The following is a 27,036-nucleotide window of genomic DNA, read 5'->3' as shown; positions in this document are numbered from 1 at the left end:
GATTTCCAAAATTGCGCATAGGTTATTCTTGCGGCCACAATTATATGTAGGCTCAAATGCCATATAGATTTACTCATGTTTTCTGGTTTTATGCTTAGTAAAAAAGTCTCGGGTTTCCATTCCATGCTTGCCCCGGTAACCTCTTTTAGCCAGTTTTGAATCCTTCTCCAGTATTTCGTGGCCTCAGTACAGGACCACCAAATATGGTACAATGTGCCATCCTTTCTTCCACATTTCCAACACAGTGGAGATAACCCTGGAAACATTTTGGCTAACCTCATTGGGGGGGGGGGAAGTGCCACCTATAAACCATCTTGTATATGTTTTCTTTAAACGCTGTAGATATTGTAAGTTTAATAGTCTTACTCCATAGATCCCACCATTTGCCCATTTCAATCTCATAGCCAAAATTTCCCTCCCATGCTATTAGAAGGCTTTTATCCATCTCTTCTTTAACATCTTGACAGGTCATAATCTTGACAGAGATATGCAGGAATTGTTAACCTAGGCAAAAGGAGATGAAGTCCTTAGCAGGAAGATTACATTCTAAAGTATCTCAGGCAGACATCTCTCTAATTCCCTGGAGTATAAGGAGGCTGTAGAACAGAGTCAGATTTGCAAGATTCTACTACTACAGCCAGTCTCAATAATAGTGGTTTCAGATTTCTTGTGATTTTCTGGTCTGATCTACCTAGTGAGGCTAACAATAATTCCTCCCAAATGCAGAAATTAATCAAAGTTGTCTGTTCCATTATTTGTGGGTTTAGAGATTCTGAAATGTCACTTTTGAGGGATGTTTCTGGGATGTCCTTCAAAGAGAAGCTGAAACTCTGAGATATCAAGAATGCTGTTTCTCCTAAAAAAGTATTTGACCATATCCTACACAAAATGTTGGGCTTTCCTTGTGCTTTGCTGTAGTCTAGTTACATCAGATCGCAAGCACAGATGGAACAATCTAGAAGCAATTTTCAAGAAAATCTTCCGCCTCCCAGGACTTGAGCACTTCATCAAAATTATTTGTTCTCTCTCCACTGGCCAGCTTCAAGTCATCCAAATGGTCCTTGTTGAAGTTTCCACAGGCGGCACACAGCTTCCCTCTGAGGCTCTCCTTGGCTGCCATTGTCACCATCCCATCAGGATGGAGATAAACTTGCACTTCAGAATCATGGTCAATAACAATTTTATCTTCAATTTTCCTCATGGACACAGGGCTGTTCTCATATGGCAGCTTTATATTCTGACCGTTTACCTGGAAAACATGATTGAGGTAGGAAAACAGTTAGCAACCTGAAAACATCCCCGCATCCATTTTTAAATGTTTGTTTTCTTCCTTTGAATCTACTCAAATAGTCCTCAGCTTAATTTCAAAATCTTTTGCAAGAGATCAGATGTCCTGCAGACAATAGCTGATTAGAAAGAAAAGAAGATATTAGGTATCACCCCATTTTTTGCAAAAACATCTGCATACTTTTTTCATCAGGTGTCAACTCATTCGTTTATACCTGCTCCTGACTATTATAGTCTAGATTTCGAAGGTAAGCAATGGAAACTTGGTTAGCAATTGAAAGGGGTTTCCTTGAGTTGGAAAAACATGAAACTTTGATTTGGGGTTTTGCTGATTAGAATGATTTATCGTTATAGAAATGGCTATTTTCTAATATTATGGAAACATTAAAAGTTGAGGTTTAATGCCTTATTCTACTGCAATAGAGGGAGTCGGAAGTCAATATTTTTTTCTCTCTCCCCTCCTCATTTGTCTTTCTCCTTCTCCTCCTCCCCACAGTCCTACTATTTGTTTTGTGTCTTTGTATTTTATTCTATAATAAAATGTTTCAACTGCCCTTTTACTGAAATATCAAAGAGCATTCCTGAACATGGCAGTAGCAACATTTTCTGTATAACAGAGGAGTGTCCATTAATTCAACCAGAATCTAGCTTGACTCAAAGGAGACTATCTTTTATTCAGTTACTACTACCAAATTTAAAAGGCAATATTATTCTTTAAATATGTAAAGATGAGTAAGGGTAGAGTATGAATTATCCCATCTGCATTCTCCAGCCAGAATTTATGAAGGATTCTTCTAGGGGTGGGATGGGGTGGAGGGGGGGGGGGGTGGAGAGACTTTGAAGAATGTATGTTGAAGGCTACTAAGTGTTCCATAACTTCTTGATTTGCTCTTGATTTTCACTTACCCAAAACCTTTCTCGGTTTATTATCTGAATGAAGCCACCTCGAAAGTAAAAGAAGACAGATTTTCCAACCACCATCTCCTTCGTATACACCTTTCCAACGCTCACTAACAGCCTGAACCAGGAGGTAGAGTTCTTGTCACAAAGAGAAGCTATTTCATAGACTCCACTGCAGGAATATCTCCCTGAGGCACCATCGAAAGAAGTGAACCGCGCTTGGGCAGTGAGTTGGCATTGAGCTTCCAGCATCACGCAGCCACGCATGCCTTCCCGAAGGGCACAGGTCTCTCCAAGCTGGCAGCTGCTTTCGTTGCACTGGAGGTGGCCTGCTGACTGGCAGGTGCATTTTTGTGTGCAGGCTTTTGAGTAAATGTGCTCGCCGATCTGTTGAGCAAAGTCCCAGAGTCAGTTACAATAAGGAAAGAAAAGCATTCCCTCCCTCCCTCCATTCTTCCAATTTTTAAATTACTGTAATTGTAGATATAAATTCATATTGCCGGTCCCATAACCAGGGGCATCAACAGAGGGGTCGAAGAAGATAGAAGGACTTCAAAAAATAATCAAATAAAACATAATAAATAATAAAATAACTGCCACATAAAAATATATGGTGTTCATGGGCTTACACAACCATAAGTGAGACATTTGTTAAGTGAGTTTTGCCCCATTTAATGACATTTCTTGTCACAGTTGTTAAGTGAATCACTGCAGTTGTTAAGTTAGTAACCCGGTTGTTAAATGAATCTGGCTTGCCCGTTTACTTGGCTTGTCAAAAGGTTGCAAAAAGAGACCGTGTGACCCCAGGACACTGCAACCGTCATAAATATGAACCAGTTGTCAAATATCTGAGTCTTGATCACATGACCATGGGGAATGGTCACTAAATGAACTGTTGTAAGTCTGTAGTCTGTCAGGAATCACTCCTACTCTCCATCCCATGAGAAATAGCCCCTTTTTGCTCCCAGCCACGTCAAGGGAGAGAGAAATTACCTTGAGGTAGGCTCCGCGATATGTGCAGCCACATTGCTTCATGGTTACACACTGAGATCCATCAAAGACATAGTCCTCATCACACTGACAGCCTTCAAAGCAGTTCTCTGAACAATGACTTGGACTAGACAAGGCGGCACAGGTGGAATCACAAGTTCTGGTACATGGCTCATACTGGCTGTGGGCCGGACAGGTGAGAGCTGTGCAAAGCAGAAGAAGATTCCCAGAAGTGAAGTTCACATCTCCAAAAATTGCCCAAGTTGAGAAACACTGCACTAATGAAGTGCTAAGGACTAACAATCACATCTTCCAGGGGTGGAAAGTACAATCTAGAGAGGATTGTTGTCTCCCTAGAGCCAAAAATCAAAATGTGGCTGAACCTAACCAAAACATTTAGGCCCACAAACTACTAATCTTCCCTCCTCCTTCACTTGGGGACGAATGACATAACAAAGAACCCAAGTACAATATTGAGAGATTATAAGCAAGTGGGCAATAAAGTTAAGGATTCTTGGAACAAGTACCCATGTTTTTTCAAAAATAAGACCCAGTCTTAATTTCCTTTGGGCTTCAAAATAAGAACTAGGTCTTATTTTGAGAGAAATTACTTCTTTCTTTGTCCATGTACTTGAAGAGTACATGGGAGGCCCACTTCTTCTGCTTCGTTGTGGCAGGGCAGGAAGTCTTGCGGCCATGACACCACAAGCAACCAGATGGAATGGGCAGCTGGGCAGTTGTGCATATGCTTAAGAAGGCCTTGTTTTGGGGATAGGGCTTATATTGTGCACAGTAGCAAAAACCATGGTAGGGCTTATTTTTGGGATAGGTGTTATTTTGGGGAAACACAGTAATTGCTGAAACAGCTCTGGACTCTCTTTCAATCAGGATGCATCCATGGTTGGTTAAGCATTAGAGGATGTTAGGATTTAAATGGTTGTGAACTGGATAGACTCAGCCATGAATAAGAATAGTAAGGCAAGGCACAGGAAGATAGACGAAGACATTTGAGGCAGAGAGTTGGCTATTTATGGAAAGTAATTTCCTACAAACTTACGGCAGAAGGAAGAGTTTCTCCATGCTCTAATGTTGCCACCAGATGCCTGGCAAGCAGCTACATAAGCTTGAAGACTTCGACAAACAGACTCTTGAACCTCATTGGTTGTGCAGGCCTCATTCAAACAGTGTTCAAAATATTCTGCAGGGTCCACCAGTGAATGGCAGCCTATGAATGGACCTGTCTTGGATGGGATCATTCCACAGAAGTTCTCAGCTTCATATTTTGTTTTCTGGGTTCTGTTGCAGATGGGACATCTGTCCCCACAGCCATCAGAACAAATTACACCATTCACTGGGACCTTCCAAGAAGCCACAAATTCTTCCACATTTTCAGTGAGTTTTCCATTAGGTAGCATGAAGTCATCCTTCTTATACCCATTGAAGTTTCCAGCTAGGCCACACATATGATCTACGTAAGTACTGGGAACAGAAACCTGAATATATGAAGAAGTATCATAGAGGACTGTGAGGCCAAAGGTTGTAGAGATAATGATGTTGTTCCCTTCTTGGGTGATCCAGAATTTCCCATCAGCTGCATTCAATGGCAGGGTATACAACTGTCCATCCACCTGTACCAACAAAGAACGAAATTGGGGATAAGTTCTGGTTTTACATGCATAGAATTTAATGCTCATTTCACATTGCTTTTGCATTAGGAAAATCATCAGAAGTAGAAAGCATGCATTTAACTCCCAAATCTCCCTCCCCCCCTTTTTTTGAAATCCTGAGTCTTCTGAGATTAAGACCAAAATGTCACTGCTGAATGTAAAATTGAGTTTTTCTGCTTGATTGTGCTGCATTAAACCCCTAATAAATTTAATGCACCTGTTTTATTAAAAGAAAAAGACAGAGATTTCTGTTTCCAGTCATTTGGGAGCCATCCCTGCAATATTTCCATGTTCCCTGAAGTTATACAAAGACCAAATAAAATGTGTGGGGGGGGGGGGTAGCCCCTATTCTCCAAACAGTTTGCTGGCTCTAGGATTCAAAGCCTTTTCCCCAAATATGATAATAAAAACCCATAAAATAAACTTCCTAGTGATAAGCTCTTTCACCTACCGTAGCCTGCCACTTTAGTCCCCTCTGAAGGGTGATTGTGGAACCATGAATGAGGACCTTCAGATTCCGGATTAGAATTAAAGGACCATCACCAAGCTTCTTATTCTCTACCCACACAGTGAAGTTCTGGAGCTGAGGATTGTGCTGGCAGACTTGAGCTAAGGTGTAAGTACAGGAGCCGTAGAGTTCAAAATGCCTTCCATCAAAGGAAATGAAATGAGGTTCCCCCAATACAATGGCCTTTCCATAGCCTAAGGGATGGCAGCCTTGAACGCCTTTTACAATCTTGCAAACCTCATATTCTCCACAAGAGAACTTTTGACATTCTATGGTTGCGTTATCCTTGCAGATGCACTTTTTCTCACAGGAAGTGGTGGGATAAAACTCTTCTCCCAGTTTGTAGTATTGGCCTTGGTCAAAACAGCCACAGTTTGCATTTGAAACACACTGATCCCCACTGCGGATAGATCCAGAGTCACAAAAACATCCTTCCAGGCATGGAACATCACACTTCTGCGGTGAGATGAGGCTCTTGCATGTGGCTGGACAACCACTACCACAGAGCTCATAGTGGGTATTAGGTGGGCAAGACATACCTGAAGAACAGAATAACGAGAATATTTCTTATCAAATTATCACAAAGAAGAGGAATTAACCTGTTTTCCAAAGCACTAGAAGGCAAGATAGCAAACAATGGATTGAAACTATTCAAGGAGAGAATCAATGTAGAACTAAGGAGAAATTTTCTAACAGTGAGTACAATTAATCAGTGGAACGGCCTGCCTTCAGAAGTTGTAGATGCTCCATCACTGGAGGTTTTTAAGAAGAGACTAGACAGCCACTTGTCTAGAATATTATAGGGTGTTGTGTTTGTGCAAAGGGTTGGACTAGAAGAATCCAATGTCCCTCCCAACACTCTTATTCTTCATCCTTGCATTCTCAAATGTGGTTAAACTACACATCCATTGGTGATGCTGACTTGAAATTCCAGCTTTTACAACACTGAGGCAGTGTGACCTCTTCCTATGAAATATTTTATTCAGAAAATGTACACACTAGGAAAAGTCAGCCAAAAGGGAGTACCTATGGAGAGGAGTATGCAGGAAAATGTTTGTGAATATTAAAGCAAATGTATTCCTCGGAATGAATTCGTTGAAAGGGTAGAGCCAAAGGGAAAGAGAAACTTTTATTGGACAAGACAACGTATTTTATGTTGATGGAGTGGTTCTGATACTAGCCATTTAATACTTCTGTATAAGGGTTGAATCTAAACTAAACTTGTTCCACCTATGTCCCATTAATTTGCTATAGGAAATCAATATTTATTACAACCACAGTAACTATAGTTGCATCCATCTTTAAAAAAATCCTTAAGGCATTGAACTGAAGCAATAAATCCATGAACAACAGGTCAAGATACTGTATATTACAGAATTATTATTACAGTAATTACAGAAAAAAATAGGGTGGGAGGATTAATATTGGGTTTAAACTCTGTTAAATATAAATGTTTTCTGTTCTGTAAAATTGCATACAGGTTGCATTGTTAATTCACAACCACTCTGGAGCTTAATATATTTGGGGGAAGGATTGCTCTTATTTTAATATTTCTAATATTTTAATGTTGGTCCTATTTCCTATTTCTAATTCAGGCTAGTGATTTCAGTTTATCACAGATCGTAGATCCGCAGATCATTGGAAAATTACCCTGCTGAACCTGCCACCATTTCAGACGTGTTGTGCTTCAAACACATCTGGGGGGCACCAAGTTGAGAAAGGCTACTGTGATATAAATGGGGCTCTTCAAAAAATGACTCTCCCATTTCTATTACTGGATTTAGGCTCTCTTTCATCTCTTATGCTGACCAAACTTTGAATGCAGGAGGGAAGACTTACTGCAGAAGGATGGTGATCTCCACTCCTCAACTTGGATGCCTTGAGCTTGACATGCTGTCACGTAGGAGCTGATGGCAATACAGAGGGTCTCATGGTGACCTTGATATGCGCAGGTATCATAGACACAATCATCAAGATAAGACTGAGGATCAATGGCATCATGGCATTGCCTGAAAGGCCCACTCTTTCTTGTAAGAATCCCACAGTAGGATGGGCCTTGGTAGGTTTGTTTATCAGCATCACTGCACACTGGGCAATTTTTGGTGCATCCAGAAGAGCAGCCAGGAATATGTTTCACCTTCCAGCTGTTTGCAAATTGATTTTCATCCTCTGCTTGGGTTCCATCTTTCATGAGAAAGTCATCATTTTGATCTTCATTGGCATTACCACAAAGGCCACAGAGTGCATTGGCATAAGAGTCGGGAACGATGACCCTGGCATAGCTGTACCAGTCAAAGCTGACACGCAGATCAAAGTCTGTCTTGATGAAGCCGTGAACTCCACTCTGGTAGATGCTCAGTTTATTTTCATAGGAGAAGGGCAGTTCCACAAAGATGCCATTGACCTGAATTAAAATATAGAAAAAAAAATAGTCAAGGCATTAACAATTATTTTAAACTAAAGAGTAGATTTGGTCTTATTAGATTTCAGACTCATCATCTCCCCTATTCCACTCGATGGGCTGTTTGACAAATAAGCAAAGTGAGAATTCTATCACTATTTAATAAAAATAAATTTAGACAGATAGATTGATGGATGGATGGATGGATGGATGGATGGATGGATAGATGATAGATAGATAGATAGATAGACAGACAGACAGACAGACAGACAGATAGATAGATAGCCAAAACACCCAAATAGGAAATTGCAGGTGTAATTTAAATTTGGCATTAGATGAAACAGTATAACAAATAAAATGATTTGTAAATATTGCACAAAACATTTGAAACACTAGCTTATTGATAACTGAAATAATTTCCTCACTAATTCTCATGAAAGTATCTGAGCCTAAGAAAAAACATTCTATAGACATTCCTAAGATACTGCAGAATATAAATAGGTATTTTTATGATATCAAATAAGTGACTTCCATTCTCCCTATTAAAGCAATATTAAATTGGGAACTGGATCAAAAACAACATGGAAGTCTTGCCTTTAATATCTTCACTGAGAAAGAAGAATCAAAGTTCTGTATACATTCCTAGTGTTCAGGATTCTGTATGCTAACTCCATTCCATCTTTTATTCCCAATATACCTGCCTATTTTAAGGTTTTGAATTATGAGCTATTGTAAGATACTTGACACCAGTAGTATTAATTATGAAATACATCACTAATATAATTCCTAACTAATATCTTCAGTAGGTCTCTGGAAGAGCAGCAGCAAGGAAAATATGCTGGGAGTTAGCTCCCTAAATCAAAAGCCAGTAGTCTTTTTAAACTGTGTTTTTTGGGATCATTCCATGAAAGCATATGCAATGTTGCTTTTCTCATGAAAATTTTTGTGTGAGACTAATAAGTCTTGAAAACCTGGAGGATCACTTGGGATTCTACCGTGCAGAACATTATTTTACTATTTCAACATTTATATTGGGAGCATCAACTTAGGGATGATAACATTTTGGCCTGTGCAAATCCCATATATCTGGCCCCTTAAATGTATACTGTGCAATCTGCAACTATCATCCCATCCTGGTTTGGAGAAATCGTAGCTAAACCTCCATAGAGGAACATGAACTAAGAAACACTGAGAACTTAACACCTATGAAAGTCTTATGCCTGAGAATGTGAACCTTGCAATGACTCTTTTTTATTATTAATAAGCCATTCCTTGGATTAGGTTATGTACCTGGATCTTTTCGGGAAACTCTTGGCTCATACTGATGGTAAAGTTGTAGATTTCCAGGGTCACCACTTTGGTGAAGGACACTGCCTTGTTGCCTCGGTGGTTATTCTCCACAGTGACCAAAAATGGGGTCAGAGAAGGATCCTGGGAGCAGAGCCCGGCCATTTGGTAAATGCAGGTTCCCATGAAATTGTATTTCTTCCCATCGAAGGTTGTATAGTGAGGGTCTCCGGTTCCTATGCAGGTCTTGTAACTGACAGCATGGCATCCCCGGACACCATTGACCACGCTGCATTTTGTCTTGCCCTTGCAAGAAGACTTTTGGCATATAGCCTTGCCTAATTTGGCATCACACTTGCAATGACTCTGGCAGTCTTCATCTCCCCAGAACTCTTCCCCTGCCTTATAGGTCACGCCTTGGTAAATGCAATTGCAGGTGTCTACCGGAACGCACTTCTCACCGCTGCGGACAAAGCCTTCGTCACACTGGCAGATTTGCGCACAGGTGTTTTTACAGGTGCTGGGAGCAGAACGGTCAGAGCAGGTGGCTGGACAGGCATTTCCACAAACTTCATAGTGGCTGTTCTCAGGGCAGGATATTCGGACTATTTAACGAAATCACGGTTAAAACAAGATTAGTGACTATTGGCATGCACTTCATTACTGAGAAAACACCCTGCGTGTCTAATGCAAAATGACAAAAAGATTCACATCGGTTCTGGATAATCAAAGGAGCAGCAGGCTTTCCTTGTGGGATTTTGAAAAAGAAGGCACAGGAAAGTCCTTTCAAAGCTTCGGGGAGAGAGGAAAGCATCTTTATGCAGAAAACTCTACATTGTGGGAGGAGAGTTGTGTTAGTTTATGAGAGAGAGAAAATCAGAAGACACCTAACACATTTTATTAAAAGGCAGAAGCTTTTGTGAGCTGCACACCCTTCATTAGATGCAAAAAGCCACAAAAGCCAACATCTTTTAATAAAATTGGTTAGTTGGATAAGAAGATGCTACTAAGCTGCACTTGTTCTGCTTAATTACTGAAAAGTGCTGAATAAGCAGTTGAAAATTAATAGAGGAATTGGATGGGAGGAAGAAGGAAGGAAAACACTTTTACATGCCATGTTTCTCAACCGTGGCAATTTGAAGATATGTGGACTTCAACTCCCCGAATTCCCAAGCCAGCCATGCACTTCAAATTGTCAAGGTTGAGAAACATTGTCTTACCCATTTAGCAAGAAAAGAAAAGATTAGTACTTCCCTTTTTATCCCCTATCTCTAATTTACTAGTTAACAATACATTACAGATTATAGGGAACCATAAACAAATAAAACAAGCTTATCCTTTTATTTTTATTTTTTCTATTCCTAAAGTTTGAATGCATTACTTTGCATTTTAAAGTTGGGTGCGTTGGTAGGGAAATAATGAAAGAATGGATCCTTTGGACTTTGGCTTACTACCTTTCTTTCTACTGTTAGATTCAGTTCAAGGGTGGGTTTCTCCCAGTTCACACCAGTACGCCAGAACCGGTTCATGAAATTTAGTGTACCTTTTGGAACCCATTCCAAAAGGAAGGAAGGAAGGAATGGGGAGAGATATAAACAAGAAAGGAAGGAAGGAAGGAATGGAGGGAGAGTGAGAGAAAAAAGAGGGAGACAGATAGAAAGAGAAAGAGAGAAAGAAAAAAGAAAAAGAAAGAAAAAGAAAGTGGGAGAGAGAGGGAAAAGAAAGAAAGAAAGAAAGAAGGGGAGAGAGAAAGAAGGAAGGAAGGAAGGAAGGAAGGAAAGAAAGAAAGAAAGAAAGAAAGAAAGAAAGAAAGAAAGAAAGAAAAAGAAAGAGAATTTATGACCACAGTTGAACCCAAAATTTTGGTTGCTAAGCAAGAGCATTGTTAAGTGAGTTTCACCATATTTTCTAAGTTGGCCACACCCACCCGGTCACACGCCCACCAAATCATGCCTGCCCGGTCACATGACCACTGAGCCACTCCCACAAAACAGGCCACACCTTCAGAATAGGTTCTAAAAAAATTTGAAACCCACCACTGACTCAGTTATATTGTTGGGTTTAGTTTTTTATTTGATTACTGCTTTGGAAGTGACTCAGTGTTAGACATAGAGCAGCACTTAAAGCCAAAATAAATACATATCCAAATGCAAGAGAAATGCAAATCGATCTAATGCTTAATCTTGCTTATAAACATTTGATTTGTTAGTTTATTTTTCAATGAAAAATAAATTAAACAGAACTAACAAACAGAATTAAAGAAATTCTGCAGCCCTAGCAAGCCAAAATTTACTCCCATGTACATTCCATGAGATTTAATCCTGGGAAGAGGATCCATGCCATCCAGGCTGAAGAAATCTTGCCCAGGAGGAATGCACTTGTAAGCAAAAAACCTACCCACGATGATCATCTTATCTGCAACTGCATCAATATTGATGCCGTTTGGTTTTGGGCTCTGCTGTTTTATAAGGATCTTGCTTGCTTTATTTTTTCCTGTTGTATCCTCTTCCCTTCTGGATCTCAGATTTACATTACTTCCCTCTCTGAGCTTCACTGACTTGCATCTCAGTACTTCTGCTCAGAAGAAAAATCCAGTGGGTCCCTTAGCCAAGGTTACCCTCTCCGGGACATGAACTGGATAACAAAGGATGCTGGCCTGCTATTTTTCAAGCACACTGTGCATGTTATATTTAATGGAGGGATGCACCTTTACAGCTTGTAATCTCCCATGCCAGTTTTCTCAGGAAATGGCAATACAAAGATAAACAGATAAAGGGGAAGGAGGGAGGGAGAAAGAGAAAGAGAGAGCACGTAACTGTAGGTGCCCTTTGTGCTTTTTTTTTTTTAGAGAGGAAATTAAGGAATTTTTTAATACTTAAGGATGTGTAGTGGCTGGAGACACCATGCTTATTGTCTTTGCATTGTCCTCCTGATTAGCTGCAAAGAGGGTCTAGATCAACTTGCTTGATTTCCGAATGGAGAACTTGGTGGAAGAGATATTGAATTGGAAGTGGCCCCAAATACAGCCTGATGTTTCTAATAAAGTATGAGACATTTTGAATGTATATTCTAATAACAACTAGCTTTAAAAGATAGATATCACCATCGTCATCATCACCACCATCATCATTATATTTACCTGAAGAACAAAGAGCAGCAGTACCGTAGCCACGATTATAATCAACTCCGAAGACAAAAAGTCCAAATGGAGAGTTCTCATGTTCCACTGACAGGGCACGATCTGTTATCTCCACATCTTCTTCAGCCCATGAATATTCGGTGTAAGGGATCTGTGTCCACTGGATCGTCCTGCCTTCCATTGTGACCCTACCAGATTCTGAGGATTTGGCTATAATCATGGCATGATTTATGATTTCCTTCATTCCATAAATGTGGTATGAATTGCAATAGCATGTTATGGCAGGGATGTTCATGAGGAAAGGGTCATAGTAATCGTCTCCTCTTTTGGCACCAGTGAAAAAAAACACGACTTGGATTCTAGCATCAGCAGAGATAAAAAGTGGTTGAGAGGCCGGGATCTCAAGTTGAACCACTTCTCCAGCCACCAGAGTACGAGATTCTTTCCTGGAGCTGGATTGATATTTGAGTAAAGTGTTCTCTGCAGAAACAATATACGCAATATCAAATTTTGTCTGGAAAGAAAGAGGAGGGACGATGAAGGTGGTTCCCCAGCTCTGAACTGGCAGGAGCTGCTCAACAACATGATCACAAAATGTGAACTTGGTAACACAGCTATGTCCACTCAAGACAGCCACAGATTTGGTCGATTCAATCCTGGTGCCTGATAAATCTTCTGTACTTTGCAGCTGAATTGCTTCAAAGGCCTTGAGGTCAGTCATCAAGATGGACCCAGCATGGTAAACTTTATTTTTGAAAGTTACAGTGCCTTGTAGGTGAATGGTCACAGATGTGAAATCCTCATGAGCTACAGCAGCAAACTCTTTTAAATTAAGAGATGAATCTTCTGTTGGGGTGACCACATAATATAACTGTCCCAGCTGGTCAATGGGATAGATAAGTGTACCACCAACTGAAGCAGCAACACCACTATAAGAGGAGACAGAAATGTCTTTGTCGGCTTCAATCAGTACTGCCTTATTAAAGATGTCACTCCCCATCATTTCTAAATACAGTGACAATTCAATGGAAGCAAGTTCTCCTTCATTAATGGTCCTGTGTATTTTCCCTTTGTTTGTTGACACTGTAATATTTGTTGCAGGATGATATCCAGAGACGTACAGCTCCAGTTTTTTATTCTGGTAATGGTAATAATTGTACATGAAGGCGGTAAGAAATTTCTTTCCCCGGGAACTTACATTGCAAGTACCTGAAAGGGAAAAGGACTCTTAATAGAGGATAAATCTGCTTGTGCATGTGGATAAGATGCAAAATTGAAAGTGATGCTGAATACGATGATCGATAAATTGCCATAAAATCAAATTATAGAATTGGAATTAAACATTGAAATCCTTTCTTCAATGAATCCACTTTTGCAAGGATACATTAGTTGGGAGAGGTTTCCAGAATATATCAGATTTGATCCAAAAAGAGTTTAAAAACTGTGGAATACCTATTTCTCTTAATGCCTCTGGAACTGCTGAATATTGCATTGGAAACTCTTCTAGAATTGCACTAAAGATATAGCTGTTGTGTCAACCGCTGAGAATTTCAATCAAGTTTCATTGAGGGGCCCTTGAGGGAACTCAGCCATATACTTTCCTTCCATGTTCACTTTTAGAGCCCCCGTGCAGGGAAAATAATATTCTGGTTTCACCCATTATGAAATAAGGCCCACAATGTGCCATGAAACATTCAATACAGGGACTCAATCTGAGGAAGATTGAATTTGCTTGACTTGGAGCAGTGTTTCTCAACCTTGGCAATTTTAAAACATGTAGACATCAACTCTCAGAAGTTTGGAAGTTGAAGTCCACATGTCTTAAAGTTACCAAAATTGAGAAACATTGACTTGAATTATGATCTTGGCTAGATATTGTAGGCCACAGACATCAAGGTACTGGTGAATATTCATTAATGTTCACGTGTTGTTTCTTAGCCCACTTACATAAATATTCTGATTTTTTTTAAAAAAAAAATGCATGAATATGGGATTGGCAAATTGGAAAGTAAAGTCCGACTTCCTGTCCTAACTTTTACTTTGAATGAGATTGGTAGGATCCGCGTTAATCATCTTAAGCAACAACATGGCAGATAGCTTGAAGAGACAGCAGGAAGCAACTTCAATTGTTTTCTACTTGGTAATTAGTGTTTGGTATACTGGTTGGCTTTCCCTATTGTAGAAGTCACCTCAGAGCAGCCTGATAGAATCTGGATAACATATGCTCATTTTCTCAAATGTTCCCATAACTGACTCACTCTGCCAGTCATATGCTCCACTGTTTCTCAACTTTGGCCACTTCAAGATGCATTCTCCAAGATAGCTGGCTGAGGAATTCTGGGAGTTGAAGTCCACACTGTCTTGGCCTATAGTCCTGAAGCTACAACTGTCTTTCCCCAAGGATACTTAGCCAGTGAACATAAAGGAATGAATACTTACCCTTAACACAGGTCAGGACTCCTTCTTGAAGCCTGCAGGTTTCATCAGCGGCACAAGAGTGGGCCTCACATAGGAGCCCTTTACCAGGGACACAAGTACATTTTTCCTGGCAGGTATTCAACAGAACTGTCTCATGGGGCTAATTGGAAGAAACAGAGATTTTCTGAATTACAACATATGCATATATTGACTTTCTGATACAAATTTGATTTAATTGTATTATTTATTTGACTTTATTATGAGTGGCATGGAGGCCTAGACTTGGAGTTCTTCTCTCACAATCAGGAGGCTCTGAGTTTGATCCTGAGTACCCTAGCAGCAGATATTCCTCTCTTACTATTATTTTCTTTCAGTTCATTTATGACCTGAGATTTTTAAACGGTGACATATTTGTCAAAGATCCCCAATAGAAAAAAAATGTCTGTCTGATTTTCATATTTCCCAATAAATTCATTTAGATGCCGTCAATTTAGAAGGAATATCTGTGGAAATAATCACCCGTAGTATAGCAAGAGAAAGAATGCTTAGGTACTTATTCAGTGTTTGATGGAACCATTTGTGGTTTTAAGCCATTCTGTTCAATTTAAAACATCAACTGCATAACATAATACTGAAAGAATAAACTGAACGGAAATTGATCAGTAAGAAAAATTTTAAAAATTGACCATGAAAAATCATGTTTCCGCATGCTGTACATGCACATATATTTCTTGTACTGGATGAATATAGCGTGCAGGTAGTCCTCAACTTAAAACCATTTGTTAGCAATTATTCAAATATACAACAGCATTAGATAAAAGTGACTCCTGACCTGTTTTCACACTTACGACTGTTGTAGTATATTCATGGTTGCAGCATCCCCAAGATCACCTGATCAAAACTTGTAGCCTTGGCAACTGAGATGGCAGAAGCTTCTTCCTTGATTACCATTTGCTACCTTCCCAGCTGACATCTGACAAGCAAAGTCAATGGGGGAAGCCAGATTTTCCTAGTGACGGCATGGTTCACTTTACAGTTGAAGTGATTCACTTAACAAATGTGGCCAAACAGGTTGCAAAATGGGCACCAGTCACTTAACTGCAGTTGCTTAGCCACTGAAATTGTGGCTCTAAGTTGAGGACTATATGTATATATGCTAACCTTGTAGTGGTGCCCATCTTGGGAACAGCCACAGCTTTCCACAGAAACACAGGAATGGCCATCAAAGAAGAAGCCGGCATCACACTGGCATCCTTTCACGCAGGTTTCTGGGCATGGATCAGGGTTATTGATCTGGGCACAAGTAGTGGGGCACAGGTTGGCACAGACCCTGTAATGGCTGTTGACTGGGCAGCTTGCAACTAATTGGGAAAATAGACATATGTATATTAGTTGAAATTTCCTGGGTGCTACTCAAGGCAGAGGAAAATGGAATGAAGATGGACCTAGCTATCAATTAAGGGTAGTGGAGCTGTGGTAGAAGATAATATGTATGGAGACCCCACACAAAGCTAGTAGGGAGGACAATTGCAAGTAGGGAACAGAATGCCTGTAGTGCTCTGGTGCTCCTTTCGGATTTCCTTTAAGGATCTGAGACACATTTATGTCTTTATTTAGAAGCTTTGTGAAATGGGGCTTTCAATATCAGTTTCCAATTGAGTCGTTAGACATGAGCTTTGTCCTGCCTTAGAAGCAGCTCTGGACCTATGAGCTGAGCTGGCTTTGAAAGCTGAGTTGATTTATGGTTGGAAACACCCTCACACTTTCTAATCAGTCATTCCAGTTCTCAGCAAGACACCCCACATAGTATAATGCACATCGTGTGAATGGGAACAGGAGAGCCTTTAGTGATTTATCTCATGCTCTTTTTTAGGAAACTAAAAGTTAAAGTAAAGTTAGTCAAAGAGCCATCTATGTCAAAATTGAACAGCTGTCTCTCAACCGAGGGAGAGATATGACATCATCTATCTCCAGTCTACAACACAAGCCTTTCAACAATTCCATGAAGACTCTACATCCATTTTCAGTACTCAAGTGACCCTCATGAGACAAGGTCCAGGTAGCCTCAATGACTCTCTCAAAGAATGCAAATGGCCAATTGTCCACAAGGACTATAAATCCTTCCATTCCCCACCATCCAGTCAGAGCTGAAGAAGCTTCTTGGATGAGAAGCAGAACACTGTCAAAGAAAAAGCAGAAAGTCTCTTGAAAAAGCACCTCTGGGACAACCATGACCTGGATAATTGAGAATCACCATAGACAGTGAAAGGTAAAGAATTTTCATTACTCAGTATTCGTGTTAAGCAGTTGTCCTTCCATTCTTATAATAGCTAGAGGGAAGATATTGAATGGGTAAGAGTGATCTCTGACAAGAGAAATTGGCAGAGTTATAGAGCCCAAAGTGACCCCTCATATATAGATGACCAACCTATGCGTTCATCCAAATCTAATAAGAACTTAAATAGCTTCATCAATTTATGAGGATACTTACCTGAAGAACAAAGAGCAGCAGTCCCATAGCCATCTGATATACCACCTCCAAAGATGAAAAGTCCAAATGGAGGGTCCTCGTATTCCACTGACAGAGAATGATCTAATATCACGAAATCTTGAGTGGCCCATGAATATTCAGTGCCTGGAATCTTTGTCCACCTGATTGTCTCATCTTCACCAGATTCTGATGATTTGGCCAATGAATTTTCAGTGCCTATAATCTTTGCCCACCTGATTGTCTCATCTTCACCAGATTCTGATGATTTGGCTATAATCATGGCATAATTTCGGAAGTCCTTCATTCCATAAATGTGGTATGAATTGCAATAGCATGTTATGGCAGGGATGTTCATGAAGAAAGGGTCATAGGAATCGTCTCCTCTTTTAGCACCAGTGAAAAAAAACAAGACTTGGATTCTAGCATCAGCAGAGATAAAAAGTGGTTGAGAGTCCTGGATCTTAATTTGAACCACTTCTCCAGCCACCAGAGTACTGGATTCTGTTTTGGAGCTCGATTGATATTTGAGTAAAGTGTTCTCTGCAGAAACAATATATGCAATATCATATTCTGTCTGGAAAGGAGCAGGAGGGACAATGAAGGTGGTTCCCCAGTTCTGAACTGGCAGGAGCTGCTCAAAAACATGATCACAGGCTGTGAACCTGGAAACACACTTATGTCCACTCAAGACAGCCACAGGTTTGGTTGATTCAATCCTGGTGCCTGATAAATCTTCTGGGCTTTGCAGCTGAATTGCTTCAAAGGCCTTGAGGTCAGTCATCAAGATGGACCCAGCAGGATAAACCTTGCTTTTGTATGTCACAGTGCCTTTCAGGTGGATGGTCACTTTTGTGAGAACCTCATGGGCTACGATAGCAAATTGGTTTGTGCTATTTCTTATGGGGGTGACCACATAATATAACTGCCCCAGCTGGTGGATGGGATAAATCATTGTTCCATCACTTATGTTAGGCAAGTAGTTGTAGGAGATGACAGAAATGTCGTGGTCAGCTTCGATCAGCACCGCCTTATTAAATTTACCACTCCCCACCATTTCTAACGACTGTGGGAATTCAATGAAAATGACTTCTCCTTCATTGATGGTTTTGTGTAGTATAGTATTGCTTGTCGACACTGTAATGTTTGTCGCAAACTTATATCCAGAGATGTACAGTTCAGGGTTTTGACCAGATTGCTCAGGATTGTGAGTCTGCATGAAGACGGTAACAAAACTCTTCCCCCAGAAACTTACATGACAAGTTCCTGAAACAAAGAAGGACTTTTAGGAGAGGATAGATCTGCTTGTGCATTAAATTAGGATACTTCCCTGTCTGTTCTTCTTGTTTCTGGTTGTCAGAAAGTCCAGAATAAAGCAGGGAAAATAAGAACCAATGAATTCCTACCCCCAGTCAGCTATTTTACCCTTTTATCACTCCATCACCTTCTATTCCACTTTCTATATTTAAAAAATATATCAATCACATCTAATTTAGTGATGGTGCTACACCTTCCTCCATGTCCCTGTGGCCAAGGTGGCGCAGTGGTTAAATGCAGCACTGCAGGCTACTGCTAGATCAGCAGGTCAGCGGTTCAAATCTCACCGGCTCAGGGTTGACTCAGCCTTCCATCCTTCCGAGGTGGGTAAAATGAGGACCCAGATTGTTGGGGGCAATATGCTGACTCTCTGTAAACCGCTTAGAGAGGCCTGATAGGCCTATGAAGCGGTATATAAGTCTACTGCTATTGCTATTGCCTTCGGACACGACAAAATGTCACAGTATGGCCCCTGACTATCTTTTACTGATTGGCCTCCTTGGTTAAAGCCAATATGCACATTTCATCTGTTTTCCATTTGTTTGGATTGCTTTCCCTGTGGATAAATATCCCGAGAATTGTATTTCAAGGTAACTCTGAACCATTAAGAACCCCTTTCGGGGGTAGGAAGGAGGGAGGGAAGGAGGGAGGGAAGCAAGGAGGGAAGGAAGGAGAGAAGGAGAGAAGAAAGGAGGGAAGGAAGGAGGGAAGGAAGGAGGGAAGGAAGGAGAGAAGGAGAGAAGAAAGGAGGGAGGGAAGGAGGGAATGTAGGAAAGAAGGAAGGGGGGAAGGAAGAAAGAAAGGAAGGGGGAAAGGAAGGAGAGAAGGAGAAAAGAAAGGAGGGAAGGAAGGAAGGAGGGAAGGAAGGAGGGAAGGAGAGAAGGAGGGAAGGGGAAGGAGGGAGGGAAGGAAGGGGAGTAGGAGAGAAGAAACGAGGGAAGGAAAGAGGGAGGGAGGGAAGAAGAAGTAGGACCGTTGTAAGATAAGATGGATCTATGGGATGTTAAAAAAGCAATCTTCAAGTATATTGTCAACAGTAGGGAAAAATTGTTATAAATACATATTATTAATAACAGTTATGAGATCATATAATTGTGAATGTATATATGAAATTGATAAAATAAAATAAAAAAATAAAAAAGAACCCCTTTCAGCCCCCATTCTGAGATTCTGGTTACCTTTCTGAACACATCTCATGACTCCTTCTTGGGACTCACAGGTCTCCTGAGCGGCACAGCTGTGGTCAGAACAGGTCAGACCCTCACCTGGGAGGCAGGTACATTTCTTCGTGCAAGCATTCAACAGAACCATCTCGTTGTGCTGTAGTCAAAATGGAAAGGCAAAAAACAGAACACAATCAAAGCTGATTTCAGATCTACAACAATGAGAGATCTGAATTGTAAATGTTGTTCACCGAAAAGGTCTGAATAGATGTATCTGTGCGACTTTCACAGAAATCTAAGATATCCCTATTAGAAAAGAAGAACATGAAAAAGAAAGAGAAAAAATATCTAAAGAAGTGATTTCCAAACTTCCTTACAGCAGTTACAAACATGGTTACAATTATCATTTCCACTCTCCCAAACTACATATCACGGTTTCCTTCTTCCCATGAACTTTTTCCTTTTAATCAGTATACCTCACGTTCACCCATTCATCTTTCTCCATTTTCAACAAAAAGGCAATAAAGAATTTATTCTTTATTTAGTCTTTTATAAGAAATAATTGTCGTTCCTAAAAGCACAGCATTTTGCATCACTTTGATGCGACTCTAAATAATCTAAGTGAATACACCCATCAAATTCCCATTGCAATGTGAAAGCCCTGAAAAATTATCAGTTGGGAGATCACAAAGTACAAAGTCAAGAAGAATCAGATGGCAACATTTAGAGGGGAAACCCTGAGCTTCAGATGTGTAAAAAAAATATTTATCTCTTGCAGTCCAGTCCTTGCAGTTTCATCGTTTTCAGATTTCGAAGATGATAAAATTTTAAAGAACACAATCCAATGAAGTTGAGAAATTAGCAATAGCAATAGCAGTTAGACTTATATACCGCTTCATAGGGCTTTCAGCCCTCTCTAAGCGGTTTACAGAGTCAGCATATTGCCCCCACAGTCTGGGTCCTCATTTCACCCACCTCGGAAGGATGGAAGGCTGAGTCAACCTTGAGCCGATGAGATTAGAACCGCTGCGCTGCAGATAGCAGTCAGCTGAAGCGGCCTGCAGTACTGCACTCTACCCACTGCACCACCTCGGCTCTCTAATTGGGGGGGTCATGATTCCACACACTCTGAACACCAGCCACCCCCAAATTTTTCCTATCATTCATTGAGAAGGACTAATGTTTTAAACATTTTATTGCATTGTGTTTTTATTTGGTGAGCCACCCAGAGTTCCTGTGGATAGCTGGATGGCTATCTAAAATTATTTAATAAGTAAATTTAGTAAGTATAGGCAACAACAACAGAGAGTACAGAAGTAAGTCCAAAACATTAGTTACTTGGTAGTAGCGTCCGTTGCTGAAACAGCCACACTTTTCTTTGGGAATGCATACAGCGCCATCAAATAAAAACCCATCATCACACTGGCAGCCCTCCGTGCAGGTCTCTGGACATGGCTCAGCATTTGTGACGTTGGCACAGTGGTTGGAGCAAGTGTCAGTGCAAAGTTCATAGTGACTGTTGGCTGGACAGGTCATAGCTGAATGGAAAGAAGAGACATAGGAAATCATAATTTCCTGCTCAAGGTGAGAAGAAAGAAGGCAGATAATCTTCCGTACCCCTTGGTAAGGAGAGTAGAAAACAAGATCCATGGAAGAAAAGGAACAGGTCCCAAAGATGATTTTTCAATAGTTAGGCTTATATACCGCTTCATAGGGCTTTCAGCCCTCTCTAAGCGGTTTACAGAGTCAGCATATTGCCCCCAACAACAATCTGGGTCCTCATTTTACCCACCTCGGAAGGATGGAAGGCTGAGTCAACCTTGAGCCTGATGGGATTTGAACAGCCAAACTGCTGAACTGCAGTCAGCTGAAGTAGCCTGCAGTGCTGCATTTAACCACTGCGCCACCTCGGCTGATTTTTCAATAGACAACTGGACTTTCTTGTTTTTCTCTGAAGACATTTCACTTCTCATCCCAGAAGCTTCTTCAGCTTCTTTATTTTTATTTACAATCTTTTTTTTCCCATTTTCATAACATATAATCACATGTATACTATTACATAGCCAATATCATGTTGTATTAATTACTAATTACATCAGTTCATCTTGCCATCAACTCCCGGAAAAAAAAACAACTAAAAAAGATAGAAACCAATTATTGGCTCTTCTGCTCTCCATACACCACTTTCTTCTGCCTCTCTCCTCCCCCTCCTTACCTCCTTTCTTCCCTCCATCATCCTTTTCTACTCTACTTCCCCTTCCTTTCTCCTTCTCCTCTCTCTTCTTTCCACTCCTCCTTATTCTCCTCATCTTCCTCCCCTTGCCCTCTCTCCTATCCCTCTCTTCCTATCTTTCTTCTCACCTCTGCTTCCCACTCTTCCTCTCATTCATTTTGTGTATTTCAGCTTCTGAGCAAACTCCATTCTGAGTTGATGGTATTTATACTTCCATATCAATATACTTAACATATCTTAGTTTTAAAGAAAAAATTATAGGAGACAGTATACATGTGCAAACATATTATTTTAAAACCTAACACCACTCCTCAAGCCTAATATACTTCCCTCCCTCCCACCCTCCCCCCCACTCACCCCCAACCTTCCCTCCCCTGACTTCCCAGAACTTATACACGGTATAAATCTTTAACAAAAACAGTCTAAAATATATTTGAAAAAGAGTAGAAAATTGATAACATCTTCAAATTGAACTTAGCTCCTCCTTGCTAGACTAACTTTAAACAAATGGAAAGAAGAGACATAGAAAATCATAATTGCCTGATCAAGGTGAGAAGAAAGAAGGCAGATAATCTTCCGTACCTCTTGGTAAGGAGAGAAGAAAACGAGATCCATGGAAGGAAAGGAACAGGTCCCAAAGATATTTTTTCAATAGGCAACTGGACTTTCTTGTTTTTTCTGAAGACATTTCACTTCTCATCCCAGAAGCTTCTTCAGCTCTTTTTCAGGGACAAAGCTGAAGAAGCTTCTTGGATGAGAAGCAAAATGTCTTCAAAGAAAAACAAGACAGTCCAGTTGCCTCCTGAAAACGCTCCTTTGGGAGAACCAGGACCTGGATAACTGAGTATCTCCATAGACGAAAGGAACAGGTCACTGATAGGATTTTTTCCTTAGCCATATCAACAATTTTACTAGCTAGATGCCTTCTAGAATGTTAGTTTTAGCTTTCTAATTTCCAATCACATCTGGTTATCAGCTCAGCAACGCCCAAAGCTGAGTAGACATAAACTTGGGGAAAAAAAGTTCCAACTTTTTTAGATCAGATTATTTTCTTATTTGTAACATGCTTAAAGTCTCATCAAGACCCCACATTTCTTATTGTTAGATGCTATCAGATTCAGGGGCTTTAAGAAAAGGTTAAAAATGATTAGTCAGTTGATTACCATAAAATGAGAATTAAATATTGAAATCCTTTCTTCAATGCATATAACAGAACAGAATAGAATTCTTTATTGGCCAAATGTGATTGGACACACAAGGAATTTGTCTTTGGTGCATCTGCTCTCAGTGTACACAAAAGAAAACATACATTTGTCACGAATCATAAGGTACAACACTTAATGATAGTCATAGGGTACAAATAAACAATCAAATCATACTAGGAAACAATCAAGCAACCAAATCACATCACTTCAGGGATGCTGGGAAGGCCAGAACTTCAAAGACTCTGTTCATAACCACCATTCATTCAGTGCCATTGTTACTTTAAATGGTCACTGAATCAGTAGTTATTAATGAAGGACTAGCTGTATGTTGATTTTACATATATATAGAAACTTATATTTGCACTCCATATCCCCTCTTATTTCTTGAAAGTAATATTAAGCTTTTAAATACTTATCGGAGAAGTAAATAGATGTGAGCCATAACGATGCATGATACTAGAGCAGGCTTTCTCAACCTTGGTTCCTTTAAGATGTGTGGACTTCAACTCCCAGAACTCCCCAACCAATATGGCTGCCTGGGGAATTGTGGGAGTTGAAGTCCACACACCTTGAAGCTTTCAAGGTTGACAAAACTGTACTTAAGTATCATACTGTCTCCAAGGTAGGCTCGGTTTAGCAAAGGTGGTAAAAAAGCCCTGATATGTCATGTGACACAGCCGTGATGACGCAACTTTGACACCCCCTGCTCTAAGGATAGTTTTCCCATGTGCATTTCACTCAACTGGCTTAATCCTTCAATGAACTACAAATCATATGGAATAAAGAGCTCTTGTCCAAGCAAAAACAAATGTGATATACAGTTTCCTTCAGGAAGAGCTCCTTTCAAACACAAACCCACACAATCAGAAAGACTCACAGAATTAATGGTATTAAGTTTGACAGTACTTACGGGAGGTACAATGACCCTGTGAGCCAAAGCCATCATACTGTGAAAATCCAATGATGAAGACCCCAAGTGGAACAAGAAGACCCTCTGAAGAAAGGACACCTATTCCTCTAGCCAAGCTGTATTCAGTCCAATGGTATTCTGTGTCTGGGACTGATTTCCACTGGCTTTTTGCAAAGGTCCTCCTCTGTATTCTGATTCCACTGGGATCAGAGGTTTTAGCTACGATGATTGCATACTTATTCAACTGCTTCACATAAGGAAGATCATATGATCTGCAAAAGCTTGTAACCGCTGGAATATTGAGTAGCAATGGCCCCTGGTCTTGGCTTTCACCACCAGTAGAGAAGTAAAGCACCTGGATTCTAGCACTGGCGGAAATAGAAACTGGCTCAGAAGAATATTTCTTTAGCTGCATGACTTCTCCAGATTCTAGAGTGTGGGAGCTTAGCACATCCCCATGTTGGTATTTGACAATAGTGTTTTGGGAAGCGGTTATATACAGTGTGCCACTCCTGTTTTGGAAAGGGAGCAGAGGAACAATGAAGAAGGTGCCCCAGCTTGAACTGGGCAGCAGCTGTTCAAAAACCTGGCTGCAGGCGTTATCTTTCATAATACAGCTGTGTCCGCTGAAGACAGCCACGGGTTCTTTTGATTCGATTCTGGTACCGGATAAATCCTCTGAGCTTTGCAGCTGAAGTGCTTGGAATGCCTCAAGATTAACGGAAAGTTTACTCCCTGCAGGATAAGCCCGCCCGTTGAGTAGCACATCTCCTTTTAGGGAAACGTCAACACGAGTGGCAGCTTCCTGAGCTACAATGGCAAATTCCTTGACACCATCTGTGTTGCTATCATTTGGAGTTACCACATGATACACTCTATCTAGCTGGTGGACTGGGAGCACAAGAGTAGTGCCAGCCGAAGACCTTCTGTGACCCTGGGCAAAGACTGAAATGTCTTTGTTAGCTTCAATGAACACAGTCATATCGAAATAATTTGATCCACTCATCCCAAATGTGCTTGGGAGTTTAACTGTTGTTGTGATTCCTTTGCTGATTACAAGTGTTTTCCAGAACTTATACTTGCTTACTGACACTTTGATAACAGTCGAGGGATGATGACCAGTGATTTGCAAATGGTATTTAGTGTCAGATGGATATTTCTGGTGATCTTGCATGAAAGCCAGGACAAACTTCTTTCCACGAGGACTTGCTCTTTGGGAGCCTAGAAGAGAAAACAAAGATCTTGGTCACGTTTCTCTCAAACGTCCCAAAGGTGCTTTTTCAAGAGGCCATTGAATTTTCAGTTTTTTTTCCTTCTCTCCAACAGTTGAACAAAGAAGTTGGAACGAGCTCCCCGTGGAGATTCGGACCCTCTCCACCCTTCAGCCTTCACCCTCTCCACCCTTAGAGCCAAGGTGGCGCAGTGGTTAAATGCAGCACTGCAGGCTACTGCTAGATCAGCAGGTCAGCGGTTCAAATCTCACCAGCTCAGGGTTGACTCAGCCTTCCATCCTTCCGAGGTGGGTAAAATGAGGACCCAGATTGTTGGGGGCAAGAGGCTGACTCTCTGTAAACCGCTTAGAGAGGCCTGAAAGGCCTATGAAGCGGTATATAAGTCTACTGCTATTGCTATTGCTATTCAGGCCTTCTGGACGGCCGTGAAGAACTGGCTGTCCCAGCAAGCCTGGGGTTGAATCCCCCCCCCCTACTCGAATCTGCTGTGTCTGTTGTGCTTTTAAACTGTTTGTATTGTCTGATTGTCTTTGTCTTACTTTTTGTAATTTCCCTTCCCTTGGCTTTGTTCAGCCGCCCTGAGTCCCTTCGGGGAATAGGCCGGCCTACAAATTGAATAAAATCCAAATCCAAAGTGACAAAAGCAGCTTTTCAAAGCAGACATAAAATTGCTAACTGTGATGTCATGAAGTAAAAAATATTCTCTTTGGGGGTGGGGGAGATACAAATAGCTCTTGTTTTCCTATCAGGCTGTTCTGTTTGCTTGTAACTGGATGAGAACCAGCTTTCATAGTAATTATTAAGAAAGGTACTGAAAATCAGGGCTAAATTTACCATTTCTATGTGGCCAACTCAGATGACTGATCCTGAGGGGGTGACAACATGAGGATGATGGAGAAAGACTGATCATAAAGATTCAGTTTAAGCAAAGCTTAACCATAATGACCACATGAACATCGGCTTTGGGGGGGGGGGCAGAGATATGATAAAAAATGGTTTGCTTTGAGGAACAATTTATCAACTCTTTCTTTAATCTACTGCTCTAAAGCAGGGGTGTCAAACTCAAGGGCTGGGGGCCAACTCCAGCCCATGGGTTGCTTGGATCTGACCTGGGAAGGCCACCTTGGAAACAGCAAAGGACTGGCCCACAAATGCCTCTGCCAGCAAAAATGGAGCTCGGGGGAGCCATGCGCCCCACCTCCACGAGCTCCATTTTTGTTGTCAGAGGGCAGCAGGAGGCTGAAAATGCAGCCCAGGGGGCTGCACACAGCTCCCCAAGCTTTTTTTTTGCTGGCAAGAGACTGTTGCAGCCAAAAATGAAACTTGTGAGCCACTTTTAGCTAGCAGAGCACTCGGGCCACCAACCCCGACATGAGTGATGTCAGGCTGGCCACGCCCACCCTGGCCATTCTGACATCCCAGCGAGGTCAAACATAACCCTGATGTGGCCCTCAATGAAATTAAGTTTGACACCCCTGCTCTAAAGCATTCTGATAGTCCTTTAAAGCACCAAGTGTTATTTTAAAAAATACATTTTAGGTCTGGATGAATTGCATATTTGCACAGCAGGTTTTTTTGAGGTCCTACAAGGAAGAAGTAAACCTCAGACAGCTCTTCACAATGCTGTGAAGGATATTTTGCAGGGTATCCTCCACAATGCAGGATATTTTGCTTTATAAAGAGACAAAACTAGATTAGGATTACCTAACCCTAATCCTAACCCCCATGGGTCAACTTCAACCTACTTCAACTCCAGCAGTGGTGGGATGCAATTTTCTTTTACTACCAGTTCTGTGGGGGTGGCATGGCTTGGTGCACATGGCATGGCGGGCATGGCATGGCTTGGTGGGCGTGGCAGGGGAAGGATACTGTAAAATCTCCATTCCCGCCC

At 41.0% G+C, this 27,036-nt stretch overlaps 1 protein-coding gene across 1 annotated transcript; it reads right to left on the bottom strand.

Annotated features, from left to right (window-relative positions):
• Positions 1-902: 902 nt before the first annotated feature.
• On the bottom strand, positions 903-24,895 carry LOC106550099 (IgGFc-binding protein). The gene is made up of 13 exons (XM_087728013.1): positions 23,914-24,895; positions 20,904-21,103; positions 19,581-19,722; positions 17,089-18,351; positions 15,759-15,958; positions 14,619-14,757; positions 9,044-9,645; positions 7,192-7,756; positions 5,296-5,891; positions 4,235-4,805; positions 3,181-3,380; positions 2,194-2,574; positions 903-1,249 (listed from the first exon to the last, which is right to left on the bottom strand). Exons 1-13 carry the CDS (start codon positions 24,893-24,895, stop codon positions 956-958), a joined length of 6,135 nt encoding a protein of 2,044 aa, XP_087584139.1. The 3' UTR covers positions 903-955.
• Between the last annotated feature and the right edge of the window lie 2,141 nt (positions 24,896-27,036).

Source organism: Thamnophis sirtalis, unplaced genomic scaffold (genome assembly GCF_051295495.1).
Source record: "Thamnophis sirtalis isolate CommonGarterSnake01/CBP01778 unplaced genomic scaffold, rThaSir2_p1.2 scaffold_13, whole genome shotgun sequence".
In the NCBI taxonomy this organism is placed as follows: Eukaryota; Metazoa; Chordata; class Lepidosauria; order Squamata; family Natricidae; genus Thamnophis; species Thamnophis sirtalis.
Note: the sequence above shows the minus strand (reverse complement) of the source record. Positions and strands in the feature narration are given on the sequence as shown.